Here is a 20658-nt window from a genome sequence, read left to right as displayed (position 1 = left end):
AAGTTGAGAAGGCTGGGTAGGTACCTTAATCTCCAAGAACCATCTAGCCCAGTGGACCAAGAGGTCATTCGCCAAGGTGAGCTGGAACAGAGGCTTTAAAGAGAATTTGGAAGGAGTGGGATGGAAGGGTTACATTCTTTTAAATCTGAGACCTGGTGGAGGACCTGTAAATATTGTCTTGGTAAGTAGAGAATGCCAGCCCTAGACTTCATAGATGAGATCACTGCTGCTTAGTTTTCCTTGCAGACTTTTGGCTCAATACAAAGCTTTACTTCTAGCAGTCTTGGCAAATCTCTCTGAAGTTGGACCAAGCTGTTTGGATAGTAAAGCACATTCCACTTGGCTCTTTAGGGCTTGTTTTTTATTTATCAGAACCAGGAAAAAAGGGTATCTTTAGAGGTCTTTTGAATTTCTTTAAGTGAGCAGAAAGATCTAGCACCTGAGGCAGCAGATGGAATGACTAGAATGAGGGTCAGAAGACAGATCTTCTCGGGATGCCTGGGTGGCTCAGGCAGTTAAGCCGCTGCCTTCGGCTCAGGTCATGATCCCAGCGTCCTGGGATCGAGTTCTGCATCGGGCTCCTTGCTTGGTGGGGAGCCTGCTTCTCTCTCTGCCTCTGCCTGCCACTCTGCCTGCTTGTGTGCGCACTCGCTCGCTCTCTCTGTCTGACAAATAAAATCTTAAAAAAAAAAAAAAAGATCTTCTTGATCTGCCTTGGGGGAAAAGAGGATGGCATCCGCAATAGGTCAGGATCCAACATGGACCCTGGCCACTCCAGATCTAAGCTGACTTTGGGAGGTGGGCAGGACTTGGATGGAAGGGGAAGGCATTCCATACTCAAGGATAAGCAGTGGCAGAAGTGAAGAGCTAGAGAGGGTGTTCCAGTCACCTGAAAGAGAAGGATATGTAGGGAGGAGTACAGAAAATAAGGCATGAAAGGCACATTGGGGCCATATTGTGGAAGATCTTTGAGGCTAGACCAGGCAGTTCGTTTTTTAGGCCATAGGGTCATATTGAGGCCCGTGCTTTAATGTGCTGCTCTTCACTTAGGGTTGATGACATTCTGTCTTGACTCCTTCTTAGCCCCCAGAGACACCACAGTCTCTTTTAGGGCAGGTCTATGTTCTGTATCGGTAGAGACTCAAACATTCCTTTCTCCTATTTGATTGTAGTTGTTGATGTGGTTTGCAGTATGGAAATGGATGTTGCTCCCTAGATTTAGGATAATGAGTTGACCTAATTTTCCAGGAATGGTCTAGGGACTTGGAGCCAGTTGATTTCAAATCCTTCTCATTGAAATTTATATTTTTCTCTCTTTGGCTAATAGCTGCCTACCCACAGGACACTTACTTTCTGACATTCTGTCACCTTTCAACTTCCTGAATTCTAGAGAAATTCACTAAACTGAAACACTAGTCAGAGACCCAGGGATCTTTGTGTGTAGTACTCTTTGGGGCCCCCTGGTGGCCATATGTTTCCTGTGCAGCTTGTCCTTGGTGGGTGTGATTAAGACTATAACAGTTTCTGGACAGGAATGGTCTTCATTCCCTTCCATCTTTCATCTGTGGCTGAGAACAAAAGGATATAGTATTCCTGCCAGCTCTTCCAGTCCATGGTTCAACATAGTCATGACCGGGAACACACTATATCCCAAGGGAACTCCTAGTGTCAGTCAGCTCTCTGCAGCCATTCATTCTTTCTTTCAGCAAGCATACGTTGAATACCTACTATAGATCAGGTCTTTGGAGATACAAAGACAAATAGGACATGGTCCCTTCCTTGAGGAGCTCACAGTCTAGTGTGGGAGAAAGGTAGCCAAACTTACAGATAATTAGACAGGAGTTGCTGCATGTGTGCAGTTATTCAAAAGTTCCTTCTTGTTATTTAGCATGTTATGTCTGCAAAACAACATGTAAAATATGAATTAGCATTTTTGTGTGCCCTTATGCTGGTATTGAGAATCTGTAAATAAACAAAGACCTTACACTTGTAAAAGATGGGGGAATAATCTCACCAACTGGGAGTTAGTGAATTCTGCAGTAAAGAATGGACTCTGGGGGCATGCGGGAGGGAGTGATTCCTGCTGCATTTGTACAAAGGATTAGGGAGGAACCTCCACTGAAAAGGACCTGTTGTTGTTGTTGTTGTTTTTTTAAGATTTTATTTATTTGTCAGAGAGAGAGAGAGAGCGCACAAGCAGGCAGAGTGGCAGGCAGAGGTAGAGAGAGAAACAGGCTCCCAGCTGAGCAAGGAGCCCGATGTGGGACTCAATCCCAGGGCCCCAGGATCATGACCTGAGCCGAAGGCAGAGGCTTTAAACCACTGAGCCACCCAGGCATCCCAGGACCTGTTTTTAATGAGTGTTTCAGAACCTTGTTTCTGAAAGCCTCTGACTGGTGTCTAATATAGTTCCTTTGTACACAGACAATAAAAGCGTAAAAGAGAAATATTTGAAGTGGTATAGTTGTTTACATATGAAAACTACCATTCATAGAGGTTTCATTGCATCTCCAGTACTGTTCTAAGTGCTTTACTTGGAATATTTTATTGACTCTGTTCAACAATTCTAGGATATCGCTAGTATTTCATCCTTCATTTCATAGGTAAGGAAACTGGGCTCAGAAAGATAAGTAAATTGCTTTGGTTCACACATGTATAGGTGTTTCATGGCATGTCCATAATTGAGACTTGGGTGTGTTATTCTCCAAACCCCATCCCTGGTGAATGGAAGCTGACCCATGAAACTATTATCAAGCAGTGTGTATCATCCTCTCATTTCACTGAGAGAGAACCTAACACCAGAGAGAAAGCAGCTGCCTTGAGTCACACAGCGAGTTATTAATTGAGCTGGTTCAAAGCCAAGGTTTCCCCTCTCCACCATGGCTGGGCCCATGCCTCTGTCACTTGCAGCCTCTCCCATGTTTTAGCCTGAGGCTGGTGGTACCCTGGGTGCTGGCTGATCCTTCAGTCCGCTCTCTTCCCAGGAGGTCAGCTCACCTCTCCCAGATGTGCTGAGTGCCACAGAGCCGCTGAGCCTGGCCCAGAGGGAGATCCAGCGCCAGTCCACGCTGCAGCTGCTGCGCAAAGTCCTGCAGATTCCTGAGAACGAGTCAGAGCTGGCCGAGGTCTTCGCCCTGATTCACGAGCTCAACAGCTCTCGACTCATTCTGTCCAACGTGAGTGAAGAGACAGTCACCATCGAGCAAACCTCTTGGTCGAATTATTATGAGTCTCCGTCCACGCAGTGCCTACTCTGTAGCAGCCCATTATTCAAAGGGGGACAAAAGTAAGCACCCCTTTCAGATTTGCCCTGTCCCCAGCTGCCCTGTCTTCCTCGGCCCGTATTGCCCCTTTCTTCAGACTATAAAGCTGTAGCCTTTGAAGGTGTTATTCTCTGCTTCTCTTAGGTTTCCTTTGCTTTTGAATTGTTAAAGTAAAATAATTAGTAATCGTATATTATTTCTATTGAAAGATGCCTGAAAGTATTGCCACCAAGTTAGGATTCTATTTACATCTGGACTGGCCAGCACAATGCTTGGATTTGGAAGTTCAAGGGGATTGGTTAAATTGGGTAATAAATTCAGAGTTACATTAACTTTAGGGGTGATTCCACAGACCTCATTCCAACAGAGTGGGAACACCCTCCTAGAAAACCCTGGGACACAAGCCCCAGCACCTTCATCTGCCTGTTTCATTAGTCTTGAGAATTTTGCCATTGATCACTGAACCTCAGAACTGCATTAAGTTGATTTCCCTTCTTTTTTTTCTGTTGGTGATGTTTTGGTACTAGCTCCCTGGCTGGGCCCCAGGAGTGCTGGCTGCTGACAGCCAGCCGGCTGCAGGTGGTGACTGCCCAGGTGAAGATGTGTCTGAATCCTCATTGTCTGGCCCTGCACAGTTTCATGGACATCTATACAGGTGGGTGTCAGCCTTTCTTCCCGCAGATACCCCCAAAGCAGGCTTAGGAGCAGCTTCTGTGAGTCAGACCTCTGTGCCTTTGAGCATTGGACCTTCTCTCAGATGGGGCTTCTGAGAAAGAGGCAGTTTTTCCTCCTGGATATCTCAGCCGCAGAAGATGATGTTCTCTCTCAAGTGTTGGGACTCTTGAAACAAAGTTCATTCGTAAAGAATAGATCCTATTTGTGGAAAAAATGGAACATGCTGACAAGAATAAAGAGGAAACTAAAATCAGTAGTAATCGTGCTGCCATGAGACAAACACTTCACATTACGCTCTTTAATCTTTCAGGTGTGGTATTCATCTGCACAGAATGTAAGGAAGTAGGAGAGTGAGGGGTATATAGTTTTTCTTTCAACAAAAGTGGGATTGTGCTGGGTGTTATTTTAGAGTATTTGGTTTTGTTTCTTGTTTTTTTTTAAGATTTTATTTATTCATTTGAGGGAGAGAGAGACAGAGCACAAAACAAGCAGGGGAAGAGGCAGAGGGAGAGGGAAAAGCAGACTTCCGCCGAGCTGGGAGCCTGACATGGGGCTCAATCCCAGGCCCTGGGGAACATGACCTGAGCCAAAGGCAGACACTTAACCATCTGAGCCACTCAGGTGTCCCCGGAATATTCTTTAAGTTTAGTAGTGTCTCATAGGCATCTTCCCATGCCAGCAAATGGAGAAATACGTGACCATTTTTAAGGGGTGCGTGGGACTCCATTTTAGAATCCTCTTTATAATTAACTCACAGTGTACAAGCCTTCATTATTTCCTTTGGGCGAGTGCTACACATGGAATTGCTGCATGTTCACCCATTCCCCCTATACATTCATCAGCATCAGATACCATGGAGCATTCACCATGCGCCAACAGTGTTAGAATTTGGATCCTGAATTTCACATGTAGAATTGAGTGCTGAAGATTAAGGAGTGTTTGTTATTCTCTTTATCTTGAGAACCTTATGGTGCCTTGTTTTGAATTTATGCTCTTAATGTCTTTTGTTGCCCAATTGAATCTGTCTTATTTTTTGCTCTACCCAGCAGTTAATGAGAATGCTATATCCCTGCAGTCTGTCTGGGCCAGTAGTACCTAGGATTTTTTATATATATATATGTGTGTGTGTGTGTGTGTGTGTGTGTGTGTGTGTGTGTGTGTGTATTTTTAAATTTTAGTTTTACTTTTAAATTTACATACAGCAAAATTTACTTTGTTGTTTGACATTTACATGAGTTCTGAAAATGCACCAAGATCTGTGACTGCTACCACAACCAACAGACCAGTTTCCATTGCCCAAAACCTTTCTCCTTTAGTGTGCCTTGTACTCAAACCCACCCCACACCTCTAGCCTCTAGCAACCATTTGATAATGTTCTTCATTCCTCTTCACTCCATCTTTCCAGAATGTCACTTGTCACAGTATATGCATTTTAAGTGAGTCTGGCTTCTTTCATTAAACGTCATGCCTTTGAAAGTCATCCATGTTGACACCTGGGTGGCTCAGTCAGTTGAGCATCCAGTTCTTGGTTTCAGCTCGGATCTTGATGTCGAGGTCCTGGGATTAAGCCTGGCGTCAGGCTCTTTGTTCACCGTGGAGTCTGCTTGGCATTCTGCCTCTTTCCCTGCACCTCCTCCCACTCGCATGCGCGTGCCCGCTCGCTCGCTCGCTCTCTCAAAAAAAAAAAAAAAAATCCATATTGTTGCATGTATCAGTAGTTTGTTCCTTCTTCACGTTGAGTAGTTTTCCATTGCGTGGAGTACCACAGTTTACATGTCTGTTCACTTGTTGAAGGACATATGTGTTGTTACCAGATTTTGACACTTAGGAATAGAGCTGCTGTGAACATTGACATAAAGGCTTTTGTGTGAACACAAACTTTCATTTCTCTTGGGTGAATACCTAGGAGTCAAATTGTTGGGCTATATGCTAAGTATACGTTTAATTTTTTTAAAGTTGTCAAACTGTTTATCTGAATGTTTGTCCCATCCCACTGTTATTTCCAGCAGTGAGTGAGAGTTTTGATTTGCTCCATTTGTGAGCACTTGGTACTATTTTTTTGGTTCTTGTTTTTCTTAGCCATTCCGATGGTTTTATGAAGTGGTACCTCATTGTGGTTCTGATTTGTATTTCCTCGATGATACTGAGTATCATTTCATGGGTTTATTTGCTAGCCATGTGTCATCTCTGGTGAAGAATCTATTCCATGTTTGGCCTATTGAACTGTTGAATTTTGAGAATTTTTTTTTTTGAGAATTCTTTATATATTCTGGATCCGCAAGTCTTTTGTCAGGTAAGTGATTTATAAATGTTTTCTTATGGTCTCTGGCTTGACTTCATTCTTTCAGTGGAATCTTCCACAGAGCAGAAGTTCTTAGTCATGACAAAGACCACTTCATCAGTTGTTTCTTTCAGGGATTATGTTTTTGATGGTCTCTGTAAGGTCTCTCTCCCTCGGTGAAGATCATCAGTATTCTGTGTTTTTTTCCTAGTGTTTTAAGATTTTATGACTTACATTTAGGTCTGCGGTTCATTTTGTATTAATTGTTATATAATAAGTGGGAGGCCCAGATTGAGTTCTTTCTTTTCTTCTTTTGCACGTGGACATCCAGTTGTACCACCATTTATTGAAAGGTAGTCTTTTCTCCATTGAATTGCTTTGGCTCCTTTGTTGAAAAACAGTTGATCATATATGTGTGTCTGTTTCTGTGGTCTGTGCTGTCCCATTGGTTTATGTTGTCCATTCTTTTGCCAGTACCATACTGGTCTTGATTACTATAGTCTGGATAGTAAGTCATAGAATCAGTTAGTGTGAGTCCTTCAGCCTTGTTCTTCCTGAATTGTTTTCCTGAATTGCTTTGGCTATTTTAGTTCTTTCCATTTCCATATAAATTTTAAAATCAGCTTCTCAGTATCTGCAGAATCCTGTTACAATTTTAACAGGGAATATGTTGAATCTATAGACTGATTTGTGAAAGCTTGACATGATTGGAAATACTGAGTCTTCTAATCCCTAATCCTGTCCATCTTTCTGTTTTATTAGGGTTTATTTTCTTATCAATGTTTTGTAGTTTTCAGCATATAGATCCTGCACATATTGTTAGATTTATACCTAAGTTATTTCAGTTTTTTCAATGCTAAACGATGTGGTTCAATTTCTAACTTCAGTGTTAGTGTAGAAACACAATTGGGTAGACAAAACCCAGTCCATTGAATTTTTATCCAGTGACCATGCTAAACTTACCAACTTAAGGAACTTTTTGTAGATCAGTATTACAATATTTTAAAGCTTGCCAATTTAGTAGGTAAAAACTAGTGTGTAATTTCTTAATTTGTTTCATTTTTCTGATTACTAGGAGGATTGTATGTTTTTTGTCTTTTAATCTCTTCTGTGAATTTTGTGAACATTTCCATTCTTCATTGGAATATTGACTGAGTTCTTCCCCAGTTTATCAGTTGTCTCTTAATTTGCTTGTCATTTTTTTTTTTCTGGACACAAAGGATTTTTTTTTTCTTTTTTTGCTGGGGGAGGTTGTTTGTCTTTTGTTTTTCTTTTAATTTTTATGTAATCAGATTAAATCTTTTCCATTATGGTTTCAGCATATGGTATCATGCTCAGAAAGGTCTTCCCCACTCCTCTGTACTCTTCTTTTATGGAAACACATATTCCAGAACCTGATTTTGTGCAAATTTGTGCATTATACTTCCTGCAAATATAAAATCACTCTCTTCTATTTGTCTTAAATTGACTGCATTTAAATCCGAGTCATCTGTCCCCGGATTTGGCTAGAGATATTGATAGCTATTGTTACATCCTTGGGCTAGAAGGTGCTCCTGGCCTTTACCCATGGTGCAGTTGTTGAAAAGTAGAGGAAGAGTGGGCTCCGGTGGTCATGAGGGCTGAGCTGGGTGGTATGGAGGGTTTTGTTTTTGTTTTTTTAATTAAAAAATTTCTGTATGGATTTCACTGCTTGCTTTTTTTCATTTAACATTGTATTATGGACAACTCCATGCCAGAGTATTTAAGTCTATGTTATTCTTTTTAATGAGGCATAATTTTCTATTTTAGGAGTGTACCGTTATTAATTTAATTATTCCCTTATTGCTGGATATTTAATTTGTTTCTAATTTTTTGCCATTGTGGATGTTTTACAGTGAGTTTATCTGTTGCCTCTTTTTAACTTTGCAGGTCTCTTTAATGTGGGGAACAAGCTACTAGTGAGCCTGGACTTGCTTTTTGCAGTCCGGAACCAGATCAAGCTGGGAGAGGACCCCAGAGTGTCCATCAGCACTGTTCTGAAGTCGGTGCAGGAGCAGACAGGTACAGCTTGGCTTCCTCCCTTTCCCATACTAGTCCTGAGTTTCCTGGGATTTTTCAGTGCTTCTTCTCCAAAGAGGGAAGAATCTGGTAGTTTGAAAAGGAGACATTCTTGACTTCCTGATACACTGCTCTTTCTGAATTTTATAAATGCCAAGAGCGTGAGTCTTTCCATCCACCCAGGGACCCTCAGCACAAGATTAAGCTGACTCTTTAGAAGTTGATCCTTTGATGATCTGTAGAGTTGGCTTCGCTGCATGTTAATTGTACTTGTTCTGAATACACAGCTTCTGGAGGTCTGCTACCAGTCCTGAGGCTCATATTGAGACCTGAAGGTGGAGATCACCCTCCTTAATATTAGAAATGATTTTTCTCTTTGCTTTCCTTTTTTCTTTTGATGCTTTCCCCTTCCTATCCTTGTAGACTTCAGTTCACTTGCACCTTGCCTGCTATGAGGTCAGATGGAGTAGGGCAAAGGTTCCAGGGTTAGAGAGGCCTGTGTTTGAGTCTTGGCTCTGTCAGTTAGTGGCAGCATGATTTTTGAACCAGTTATCCTATGTCTCAGTTTCTCCAGTTGTAAAATGAGGATGAGTATATCTTCTGTTTCATAAAGACATGAGAATTAAATGAAATAATGCATTTGAAGCTGTCAGCACATGGTCTGGTGCCTAGTAGGTTGCTAGCGCAAGGCAGTTTTAATAATTCTGTTTGGAATTGTCCTTTGGGGTTGGCATCTGCGCCTTCAAAGGCCAGGGTACTTGACCCTCAGGGTGGTTAGTACTCTTGGGTGTCCTTTGGGCAGGAATCTTGTGGAGTCGCTATTCTTGCTGGCCACTGGCTCATCCCCAGTGGCCTCGGGGTCTTTTTTGTGACCTTCTCAGAGCTCTTGCCCTCCTTGCAGAGAAGACTCTAACCTCAGAGGAGCTGAGCCAGCTACAGGAGCTGCTGTGCAATGGCTATTGGGCTTTCGAATGCCTCACTGTCCGAGACTACAATGACATGATCTGTGGCATCTGTGGTGTGGCCCCCAAAGTGGAAATGGCCCAGAGGAATGAAGAAAACGTGTTGGCACTGAAGAGTGTGGAAGTAAGTGCCTCCTGGCCACCTCTAGAACTGTCCTCACACTTTGGCAGCCACGTTCCTGCAAGCTGCCCCAGGAGCAGATGGCTCCAGTCCTGCCTGGGGGGAGATGAGTGAGTGGCTTTTTCCATCTAAGGAAGGCTGGATGGAAATAGAAGCATTTGTTACTTTCCAATGAATTCATTAAACGTGAACCAGGTGCATTTTCTAGACACTTGAGACAGGGCAGTTAAAAACCCATAAAGTTTCTGTGTTCATGGGGCTTGAATTCTGGTGTAAGAAGATAGGAAATAAACGTTATTAATAATTGCATATGTTATATTAATGTCTGTTGTATAGGCAGTATGTAGTAATTAAAAGTAGCATAGTAAGAGTAAAGCAGGTAAGGAGAGAACAGTGTGGTGGAGAGATAGATAGAGACTATCTAGAGGATAGTCAGGGGGAGGCCTCTCTGATATGATGGCATTTGAGGGGAGATCTGAAGCCCACAAAGCTTTCAGGGGAGGAATATTGGCAGAGAGAGCAGCAAGACAGAGTCTGAAGTGGGCTTGCTGTGTGTGGTTGAGGAGCAGCAAGAAGGCCAGTGTAGCTGGAGCCATAGGAGCAGCGGAGGGAGTGGTAGGACTTGCAAGGTTCAAGAGGCTGCGGGCGGCCATACTCTCCATGGGGGCATGTGGGCCACTGTGAGGACTTATATGCAGTGAGCTAGAGATCCAAGGGTGGGTTTTATGAAAAGAGACACCTGATCTGTGACTTGGTTCTTAACTAAAAAAGTGTTCACATGAAGATAATACCAAATTCATACGGCCTCAGACATTAATTCCAACAGCCAAGAAATACATGATGCTGATCATAAAAGACTGGCAAAAGCAGATATATTTCCCCACCTCGTTGTATAAGGCCGGATAACCTTGAAAATAAAGCCAGACATTTAATATAAAAGAACAAATTGTAGCTGATTGTATTCTTGACTATAGATGCCACAGTGCTGAATAAGATAATAGCCAGTCATCTCTAACAGTGAAGGAAGTAACCCATAATGACAGGCTTAACCCAGGAAAGCAAGATTGTTTGAAAATATACTAATGTAATTTGCTCCTGTACAGTTTAAAAGAAGAAAACCTGTATGATTATTTAATAGTTGTAGAAAAGGGTTTCATTATCATTCAACACCTATTTATGATAAAACTCCTAGAAAACTGAGAAGAGTAAGAATCTTTCTTCACCTGGTACACAGTGTTTAAAAAAAAAAAATCACATAGATTGCTGAACTCTCTCCCGTGATCATGCTGAGAAGTGTGGTCTGTGTGCATAGCTATGGAGTGCCCCATGGGTATGCTAGTAATAACATGGGGAGGGGGTGAGCTTTCCAACCCTGAACTCCAGCACAGAGACAGAGAGGACTGGAACATGAAGTATCCCTTTGGGCACTGGACCTGCAGCTCACCTGTTCACCACCAGGGGTGGTGCAGGCCCTTGAGAGAAAAGCTTGGGTGCATTTTGGCATGGCCAGCTGATCCTGTTAGGGATTTAATACATGTATCTCCTTTTCTTCCCAATTTTAAAAAAAAGTATACATTTTGATCACATATCCCATTTGAAAGGATGATGGTGCATAACAAGATACATGAAAGTAAGTATAATGCTTTCTGGAGTCTTCTAAGTGTTCTTTGTAGATAAAATGACCGATAATAATTTTGCTTTTGTGTGTTATCTCACCAAGAGGCTATTTCTACACTCATTCAGATCTCCAAGCAGGCAGAGTGGCAGGCAGAGGGAGGCAAAGGGAGAGGGAAAAGCAGACTCCCCACTGAGCAGAGAGCCCAGTGCAGGACTTGATCCCAGGACTCTGGGATCATGACCTGAGCTGAACACGGGCGCTTAACCAACTGAGCCACCCAGATGCCCCTAATGGCCGTGTTAGTGGTGACCCAGCTAGAATCACGTTGAGCACGTTACTGCCTATGCTGGGTTCTTACACTGTGCTCAATGCTTGACTGAAAAACACGTTTAGCTGCAGAGACCATTTGGTTTTCAGAAGTGAAGAGAGGCCCACCTCCCTACAAAAGCTCACATCTCGTAGTCCTGCCTGGCATCTGCCTTGTCCCATCAAGGCTGTTTCTCACAGAATGGAGTAGAAGTCCCTTCACTCTTGGCGTGCCTATCTCTCCTCTTCTACGATACTGGGTATATCTTCTGAGAGACCGAGTCTAATTCATTTTCTCCCTTATGCGTGTGCAGAGTGGTGTGGTACGTTGGCAGAGAAGCAGGTAGAGGGTGTTCTGAGGTCAGTGAGAGGAAACAAGAAGTTATTTAACAAAACTCAAATTGGCAGTTGTCCAGGAGGAGACAGTTTGGTGGCCTCTCCCCTCAGGGACTATATAGAGGAGGACCCTCTAGACTGAAGACAGCACATCACACTCAGTTGGCATTCCTTATCCCTTTGTTTTTTTGGAGAGAGTGGGCTCAGTAGCTGTGAAGTGTAGTGGGAGTTTCGTGCTGTGTACTCACAGCATGCACTGGCGTCATAGGTGGCGGGGACACATGACTTGGGCTTTGGAACTAGACTTTCCTTCCCATTCTTAATTCTGCCCCTTACTGCGGTGGTCTCGCCTCATACAGCCCCCCAGACTTGTGCAGTAGTTAATCAGACAGTGTCCCGATACGTGACAGGTATTCAGCTACAGTAGCTCCCCTTTCCTGGAGGCTCAGGGAAAGAGCTTGAACAAAGGCGGATGCAGAACGGACTAAGGGCTGTTCAGATATTGGGGACAGCTGTGGTATGGGAGAGGGGAATGTGGCCAAAGGCAGGTAGGTACTAAGATGTCAGAATTGGGGCCAGGTGCCCTGGCAGTACATGGCTGTCTGACACCAACTCCCACCTTGTTGTCCCCGAGTGGATCAAGAAGGGGGGTTCTTGTGTTGCTAGTAGTCTATGGTTCCTACAGTTTGATCTTTTTTTATTCTGACCTTTTAGTTCACCTGGCCTGAGTTCTTGGGCCCTAGTGAGGTAAACGTGGAGGACTTTTGGGCCACAATGGAGACCGAGGTGATTGAGCAGGTGGCCTTCCCTGCCAGCATCCCTATCACCAAGTTTGATGCTTCTGTTATTGCCCCCTTCTTCCCACCACTCATGAGAGGAGCTGTGGTCGTCAACACTGAGAAGGACAAAAACCTGGATGTGCAGCCAGTACCTGGTAAGAGTACCTGATGGCTGGCTTGGATCAGGGAACAGCCCAGCCCAGAGTTGGGAACATTTCCATGGCTAGACAGTATCAGTGGCAGAGCGGGGCGGGGATAGGCTCATGAAGAGGTGAGATATTGACCCACTGAGGTGACTTTATAAGTAGTTAATATGTTGTGATCCGCTGGTTCTCACACAGTGCTTCCTAACATAGATGCTGAGGGCCCACCTCATACTTGCTGTTTCAAGGCCCAGAAGTTGGTTTTTGTTAAGACTCCCACCTAGCTCACCGTTGCTTATGCAGGTTCAGGAACACAGTGTAAAGAGAGTGTTTTTGGAATGAGACCTCCTACTCATCATGTTGCTGCCCTTGTGGTAAGCCTCTGAGAGCTTGGTTCTGAAAAACCTTAAAAGAGTAAAAGCTTACCCATTTGGGGGTCCTTTGCAAGGGCACTCTGCTGGATCTCCCCTAGACATTCAGGGGCAGGAAGCCAGTTCTGAGAGACTTCATATATCTGCAGAATTTAGAAGATCTGCCTCAGTCCACCGCCCTCAGCACCTAGGGCAGTGCTCAGGGTAGAGCCTGCTTGCGCCACTTCCCGGACTTGGGCCTCGTCCCCGGGTGCTCATCCTCATACATGACGGGCTCCCCGTGTTGTACTGTCTGGCGGCAGTGTCCTCCCTTCAGCAGGGTCATCTCTTGCAGGCCATGGCAGTGCCCTGGTGAGGCTGCTTCACGAGGGCGCCTGCAAGCTCGAGGACATTGGCTCCTACGGTGAGGAGGAGCTGCGGCACCTGTTGACACAATGTGGCATCCCCTTTGGGACAGAAGACTCCAAGGTGAGTGGCGGGGGCGGCAGGGCAGAGAGGGACTTAGGGAGCAGGCTGGTGGCCTGCTTTCTGGGCGAGGAGAGGAGCCACCTGTGACAAGTGCCTGTTTTGGACACAAGGTGCTAGCAGTCGGGCGTGGGAGATCGTTCACAGCCAGGTCACCATAGCTGTGCAAATCCTTCCCCTCCAGTCAGTTCCTCTGGCGAAGGTTGCAGGTCCAGACTCTGGGGTCAGGTCCTGGCTCCCACACTGACTGGGCATGACCTTGCTAAGCTACCCTTCATCTCAGTCTCATTTTCCTGGTTCACAAATTGGAAATAACCAAACTACTGACCTGACGATGTTGTAAGGAAGGCACTTTGCAGTGTGTGGTTTATCTCCTCTCCAGGCCCTTAGGAGGGGGAGGGGAGTGTGTTTTATCCATACATTATTCACTTCATACTAAAGTCCTGTTGAAATTTCATGCTTCCTTCAAGTTTAGACTCAAATATTAGCTTCTCTTTGAAGCATCCCCTGCCCTGTGAGAAGTAGGAAGACCTGCTAGGCTCAAGATAGCACCTTGATAGCTCTGGCTGCCTCTCTCTGGGACCTACCTGGTCCTCTCAGGGCCTCAAAATCACCATCTGTACCTAGAGGATGTTAAGCTAGTGAAGCGCCAAGACACACACTGGCCTTGACAGTTTCTTTTTTTGCTTTGGGTGTTGAAGTGAGCATTTGGTGCTGCACACCAGGCCTGGTCCCTTAGCATTTATTGCTTCATATTTAATCTTGTCCTGCTCCAGGAACAGCTCTGCTTCTCCTTGTTGGCCCTCTATGAATCTGTACAGAATGGAACCAGAGCTAGACAGCCCCCACCTCATCTCACAGGGGGTAAAATCTACAAGGTGTGCCCCCATCAGGTAAGGGGGTAGTAAGGAGGAGCTTGGGCTGAATTTGTCCATGTCAGATTGCCCACACAGAGAATCTGGTTGATCCAGCTCATTCTGTGGGAGCTGGCACTTAGGTCACTGGGCAGCCTGTGGGGTAGCTTCTTATGGGTGAGGTGCCACCCTTTGGACTAGGAAGGGAACCTGGGTCATCACCAATGAATATTAAGCACCCTTTCACATCCTGGCCCTGCGTCAGCTGTTGAGGGTACAGAGGTGAGCAGTGAAGAGTCATTCTTCTCTAGTTGACCTCATATTAGAGGGGAGATAGAGTCATCATGGCTTAGGGAGCTAGCTCTAAAGGAACTAGACAAAGCCCTGAGATAGAAGGTGACTGAGAGGGACCTGCTGTCTGGGGTAGCTAGGGAAGGCTGAGCTAGTGATGAGTTATGGAAAGAATGTTCCAGCAGAGGGAAGACTGACCACTAAGTCCTGAGTGGGGAAGCCTGGTGAGCCCAGAGGAGGAAGGTTGGGACCTTCCAGAGGACCAGAGAGCAGATCATGTAGAGCTTTGTAGGCCACAGTAGTGGTCTAGGTTTCCCTCTGAGAGTGCTGAGGGGCCTACTGGACAGTTCTGAGTGGGAATTGGGGAGCATGTAGTTCTGATTTTGGTTTAAGGAGAGCACCTTCATGTCTGTGGAGGGTGGACAGGGTAGGCACTGGGATAGCACTGGGAAGGCTGAGCACTATATGACAAAGCAGGCCCAGGAAGATACTGGGGCTGATAACCCCCTGAACGGGTACTAACTGGGGGAGGGATTGCTAGCAGAAACTTCAGTTCACTTAGGTGCAAGAGTGGGCGTGTCGACTGGCTGTCAAAAGAGAATCCAGTTCTCAACTTCTTCAACCAAAGCTGCGTTTGAGGGACAGACTGGGTGCCTTTGCCCTGGCAGATCAGAGCCTGTTCAGAGGACTGTGTTTATGTGACTAGGGACCCTCTTGTGAGAAGCACTTGACCATAGGGGCCGTGAGAGTTACAGAGTCTCTAGGCTGTGATGGTCGAGCAGTATTACTAGGAGGTGATAGCTACGGCTGGTGGGGGTGAAGGTAGGGAGGAGGCGGCTGATGCAGGATTTCCCACTATACACAGAGCTCTGCCTCCCCAGCCACAAAGTGGTGCCTGGGAGCACTGTCAGTGCAGGTGTTTACTAGTCTACGTTGAGGTTCCCATGAGGTTCCCATCTGCACAGCATATCTGGGTCTGGTGGGGTGCTGCCCAAAATAGAGCTGCTCAGAATGCCCCACCCCCAGAGGCTAGTGCCTTGGGTTCGGGGTGGGGCCCAGGAACCTCCGTCTCTAACCAGCTATAGCTGCCAGTGCTGTGGGGCTGGGAATTGGAGCCCCTGGACTAGAGGGTGCTTGATATGGCAGTGTGGAGGGTGGGGTTTGGAGTAGATGCTCATGGGGGCCTCTCAGCCTCAGTCAAAGACTCCCAGCCATATTCTCTCAGGAAGTCAGGAATGAGCTGGCAACTTCATTTGGGTACAGAAATGGGAAGCAGAACATGATGGGCTCTGGAAGGATGGCTGTGGCGTTAGTCATGAAACCTGATTTTTCATCTTTATGGGAAGAAGACTCAACTCTGTGTGCTGCTTCACCCTCTGCTGTGACTTCCTTCTCCCTGCTCAGGTGATCTGTGGCTCCAAGTATCTTGTGCGGGGCGAGAGTGCCCGCGACCACGTGGATCTGCTGGTCTCTTCTCGCCATTGGCCACCTGTCTACGTGGTAGACATGGCCACACCAGTGGCCCTGTGTGCTGACCTCTGCTACCCAGAGCTGACCAACCAGATGTGGGGGAGGAACCAGGGCTGTTTCTCTAGCCCCACAGAGCCACCTGTGGTGAGTTCCCTTCTGAAGAACTGGAATAAATCCCTCAGACTATGTCTCACCTCCTGGTTGTTTGGGAAGGCCTTCTGGGAGCCATCTCCAGCATCCTTTGTCTCCACTAATATTTTGTCTTGATACTCTGATACTTGATACTTGTCTTGATACTTGATTCCTCCACAGATTTTTACTCACCAAACTGTGTGTGTGTGAGGCCCCAGCATGTCACTTAGGAGTGCCCAGGGTGTCCCAAACAGGTATTTTGCGGTTGCCTTCCAGATAAGCCTGTGAAATTGCTGCCTTTGGGAGACCTCATACACGTTGGTGTACTAAAGGTCCGGACCAGTCAGGTCTTGGGTCTGACCATGAATGTATTACATGGCATACCTGTTGTGACCTAGAGGCACAGAGACTTAGAAAACACCACTGTATCCAACTCTCTCCATTTAGTCCAGAGAGGGGAGATGGACTTAGCCAGTGTCACACAGCAGATAAGTGGCAGAGCCCTTGTACTGTGTATTTTGGTGCTTGGTACGAGACAGTGATTCTTCCCAGACCGACGTGCCCTTTGCTGGGAAGAGATGTTAGGACTGGCAACAGAAAGAAGGGGACATTATTGTCACCACTCAGCCTTTTCCTCATTCCCTGGGACTCACTGGCTGTGTGAGCTTGTGCCCAGCACTGCCGAAAGGCAACAGCCTCAGCAAGAGCCCCGCTGCCCACTCCCTGCAGCCCCAGCCAGAGTCGACTAGGCATGGCAATAAGCAGTAGCAGCTCAGGTAATCTAGTATCTGTTCTGAGAGATGGTCCCTGTGACTGTCCCCATCTTCATGAGGAGAGGGAAGCACAGAGGAAGGGGACTTGCCCCAGGAGGTGTGAGCATATATGGTGACGTGAGGGTGTAAATGGTGCTGAGACCCCCCCCCCTTCACTTTCACCCACCTCACAGCTTCTATCTTAGTCATTCCCTCATGTCAGATTGGTTTGTTCTCTCTCCTCTAGAGCGTATCCTGCCCAGAACTCTTGGACCAGCATTACACAGTGGACATGATGGAGGCTGAGCACTCTGTCCAGCACCCAGTCACCAAGACTGCCACACGTCACATCGTCCATGTAGACACACAGCCCAGTCCTGGTGACCCCAGTACTGGACACCACTCTTCAGCCCTGTGCCCTGAGTTGGCGCCCTACACAACCATCCTGGCCTCCATCACAGACAGCAAACCAAACAGTGTCCGCCAGCGGCCCATTGCCTTTGACAATGCCACCCACTATTACCTCTACAACCGCCTCATGGACTTCCTCACCAGCCGTGAGATTGTCAACCGGCAGATCCATGACATTGTACAGAGTTGCCAGCCTGGCGAAGTGGTCATCCGAGATACCCTCTACCGCCTTGGGGTAGCTCAGATTAAGACAGAGGCAGAGGAGGAGGGTGAGGAAGAGGAGGTGGCTGCAGTGACAGTCTGACCCAGGCTCTTGCACAGGGACTGCACCATCAAGCCATAGTGAGGCCCTTGCCCAAGGCGGATCCATCCAGGGGACCGGCGGGCGCGTTCACCTTTGGGGAGGCCTTTGATGCTGGGACTGACCAAAGAGCTTCCATTTCCTGAGCACAGTGGGGCCCGGGGTCAGGAGAAGCACCAGAACACTCCTTACTTGGGAACTTAGTATGTTCAACAGAGGGGAAAGGAGGCTGAAGGAATGCTGGTAGCTGCTGGCTTTCCCTGGGGCCTCCTGCAGGTCAGGGTGGAGGTCCCGGGGTAGGCGAAGGTGGAATCCAGCACGGGGGCAGGGGAAGACTGCAGAGGTATCTCTTCCCACCCTTGGGGAACACTCTTTCCAGCCCCTGCAGCCACACGACTTCCTTAGCCTGTTGCCTTTGACTTGGGGCCTTGGAGGCCTTGTTAGCTCTAGGGCCCCTTTGGGCTCTTGATTTTCCCAGAGGAGGGATGCATTTCCCTCCTACTCTTCCTGCACCCAAATTGGGGGGAAGCTGAGGAGGGGAGAAACAGCCACAGCTTTCTTCCAGGACTGTCTTCTCTGCCCTGAGCTTTGAGGAAGAGGATCCCCTTCCTCCTTTCCCTGGCCACTGCTGCTGCACCCTACATCCTTTCTGGGCCCTGGACCCTCACCACAGAGGGGATGTGGCCGGTTGGCATGACATAACCTGGCGGCAGTAGGAAAAACTCCCTTCTGTGAAGGGGAAGCAGACTGGGCCATAAGGAAACAGCGGGACTGGCTCAAGTGCCTGAGGTTTGCTTAGGGCACGGGAATTGGCCGTGTGTTACTTAATTTATTGAGAGGAGTGGAGTAGGTGGCTTTTTTCCCTCCTTCTTCCCCCGCCAAGAATAAAATTTATTAAATTATCTGTTTTGGTGAAGCAAGAGTCAATTCCATGCTCATTGTGTGGGGCACAGCGTGGTTGAGCACCCCAGGTGTTGAGTTGGTCACTCAACATGAAGGAGGATGGAAGAGGTCCCAGGGAATCCGCAGGCCCCCGAGTGGCACAGAGAACTGGAGGCCAGCTGTGTTAATGCTGTTAGTTTAATGACCGAGACATCCCACGGGGTGACTGTTAGTTACAGGGAGTCAGCTTGGTGGCATGCATGCTGCTTGCTTGGTGTGGCCAGCTACACGGGCCCCCTGCCTTCCAGCTTGGAGTGACGGGGGACTGGGCAGAACCCCGAACTTTAGCTGCCACCTGGCTCATTATAGCGACCAGATCCAGGGTAGGTGGGGACTAAGAGGTATAGTTCCTTCTTAGAAAGGAGTCATGCCACGGCTCTGAGGTGCATGGGCTTTTCAACGTTGGGAGGTACAACACGGGTCCATTTCTAGTGAGATAGTGGGGAGTAGGAAAAGGGGTTCCTGGAAGTGGGAACAAGGTTAAGAGAGTGAGCTGGGGGTTCTCCCAGTTGGCATAGCGAACACGAAGCCATAGCATTGAGAACAGTGGGCGGGGGGCTCAGCCCTAGCCCCTGACTGGCAGTGATGGCCCAGGCCCTGGAAGTGGGGTCCTCCCCACACTCCTGTGGATCTCACATTCCTGAGTTTCAGAGCTGGGCCGGGCTGTTGAGTGAAATGACCAAGGGCAGAGTCTGTACGTTCTCCCCGTGGTGCCCCATCCACGGTGGAGTTGAAGCTTGGAGGAAGGGGAAAGCAATGCTTCTTGGCCATCCCCTCAACAGAACTGGTAGTTGTTGGGCTGCAGCAGGGGCTGGGCAATATCCCCCTGCTCACAGCAGGCCAGGTTCTCACTGGAGCTCTCCTCTGGCTCGCTACTGCTGCCGCCACCACTGCCGCTGCCACTGCTGCTGCTGCTGCTACTGCTGCTCGGCAGATTGGTATAGTCCTGAGGGTGCGAGAACCCAAGAAAGGTCAATCCTGGCTTAGGCCCAGCCTGGCCTGCTGGAGCCAGCCACCCACCGTGAGGCCGGCCCCACTCACCGGTGCTCTCCTGTCCACTGGGGCCTGCTCCTGGAGGAGGGAGCAGATCTGCTGGAAGGTGGGTCTGCGGGTGGGCTCCAGGGCCCAGCAGGCCTGCATGATGCCATATCTGAGACAGGACAGAAACCGCCTGTGGGTCTGGGGACCGTGACCCACATGCCTGTGCGCATGCACACGCACACACCCTGCAGTCTTGCCCAGCAGAGGTCCTGAAGCCTAGTGAGATGCAAGCCTGACACAAGACCTGTGCTAAGTCCTTGACATGCATTGTCTTATTTAATCTCCCCAGTAGCCCTTGGAAGGTACTTCCATCTTGCCCATTTGACAACTGAGAGGAGAAAAAGCTCAGAGATGTTCTCTTTCTCCAACTCCTAGAACTAAGAAAGGGCACTTTCGCTGCCTCCAGGTAGGTTTGCCAGGTGGACTGAGAGATGAGTGAGTGGTCAGCTGTAGCAAGAGGCGAATAGGGCACGTGGGCTATAGGGGTCATGGATCTGGTGAGCCTGCAAGCAGTGAGTGTGGGGCATGGGGGGTGGCTATGCTGAGAGTGGCAGGGGAAAGGTGCAGTGGGTGAATTCATGGCCCGCTGGTGTGTGCAAAGGTGATGGTAGGGAGGCGGCTCGTGATGGGCCAGCTGTAGTGAGTTGGTGGAGGGGCTGTGGTGGCTGGCTGGCTGGCACCACAGATTGCCAGGACGGAAGAAATGACAGTTGCCTTCCCTGAGGTCGTAATAAGAGAGTCTGACTTAAAAATCTATCATCTGAGTTAGGATCGGTCCCAGTTAAGAGACGTTGGAGCACATCCTCTAGGCTACCTAGGAAACCAGTGGAAACCCTGAACTCACTTGGAAAAGGGCTTGGTTTAGCCTACTGTGGGGGAGATAAAGCCTGGCCCTGGAACACTGGGCAGGGAGGCCGGGCTCACACACACACTTCCATCCCCTTCAGCCAAAGCCTGGGGTGTCCTCTTTCCTCCTTGGGGGCCTTCACTTACATGTTCTTTGGGGCGAACGCAGGCTGGGCCATTTGGTATCCATCCTTCACCAGTTTATAGAACTTGCTGTTCACCAAGATGCCAGGGTAGGGGTTCAGCCCTGCAAAGGCCAAG

The 20658-nt window shown here is 47.7% G+C and overlaps 2 protein-coding genes across 3 annotated transcripts in view; one reads left to right on the top strand and one right to left on the bottom strand.

Annotated features, from left to right (window-relative positions):
• HMGXB3 (HMG-box containing 3) overlaps positions 1-18486 on the top strand; it is a 43994-nt gene extending 25508 nt beyond the window's left edge. For both annotated transcript variants that reach the window (XM_080804093.1, XM_080804092.1), the window contains 9 exons: positions 2985-3286; positions 3791-3918; positions 8128-8259; positions 9158-9342; positions 12314-12533; positions 13227-13360; positions 14134-14250; positions 15907-16116; positions 17104-18486. In XM_080804093.1, coding sequence (XP_080660219.1) covers positions 2985-3286; positions 3791-3918; positions 8128-8259; positions 9158-9342; positions 12314-12533; positions 13227-13360; positions 14134-14250; positions 15907-16116; positions 17104-17571 — 1896 coding nt within the window. In that variant the 3' untranslated portion in view covers positions 17572-18486. The remainder of the gene's footprint in view (positions 1-2984; positions 3287-3790; positions 3919-8127; positions 8260-9157; positions 9343-12313; positions 12534-13226; positions 13361-14133; positions 14251-15906; positions 16117-17103) is intronic.
• The window catches only part of CSF1R (colony stimulating factor 1 receptor), a 30243-nt gene continuing 27946 nt past the window's right edge, over positions 18362-20658 (bottom strand). The window contains exons 19-21 of the mRNA XM_080804094.1: positions 20545-20644; positions 19552-19660; positions 18362-19456 (exon numbers count right to left, since the gene is read on the bottom strand). Of these exons, the coding sequence (XP_080660220.1) occupies positions 19286-19456; positions 19552-19660; positions 20545-20644 (380 nt within the window). The 3' untranslated portion in view covers positions 18362-19285. The remainder of the gene's footprint in view (positions 19457-19551; positions 19661-20544; positions 20645-20658) is intronic.

The sequence above is a fragment of the Martes martes genome (assembly GCF_963455335.1).
Source record: "Martes martes genome assembly, chromosome: 5".
Classification (NCBI taxonomy): Eukaryota; Metazoa; Chordata; class Mammalia; order Carnivora; family Mustelidae; genus Martes; species Martes martes.
Note: the sequence above shows the minus strand (reverse complement) of the source record. Positions and strands in the feature narration are given on the sequence as shown.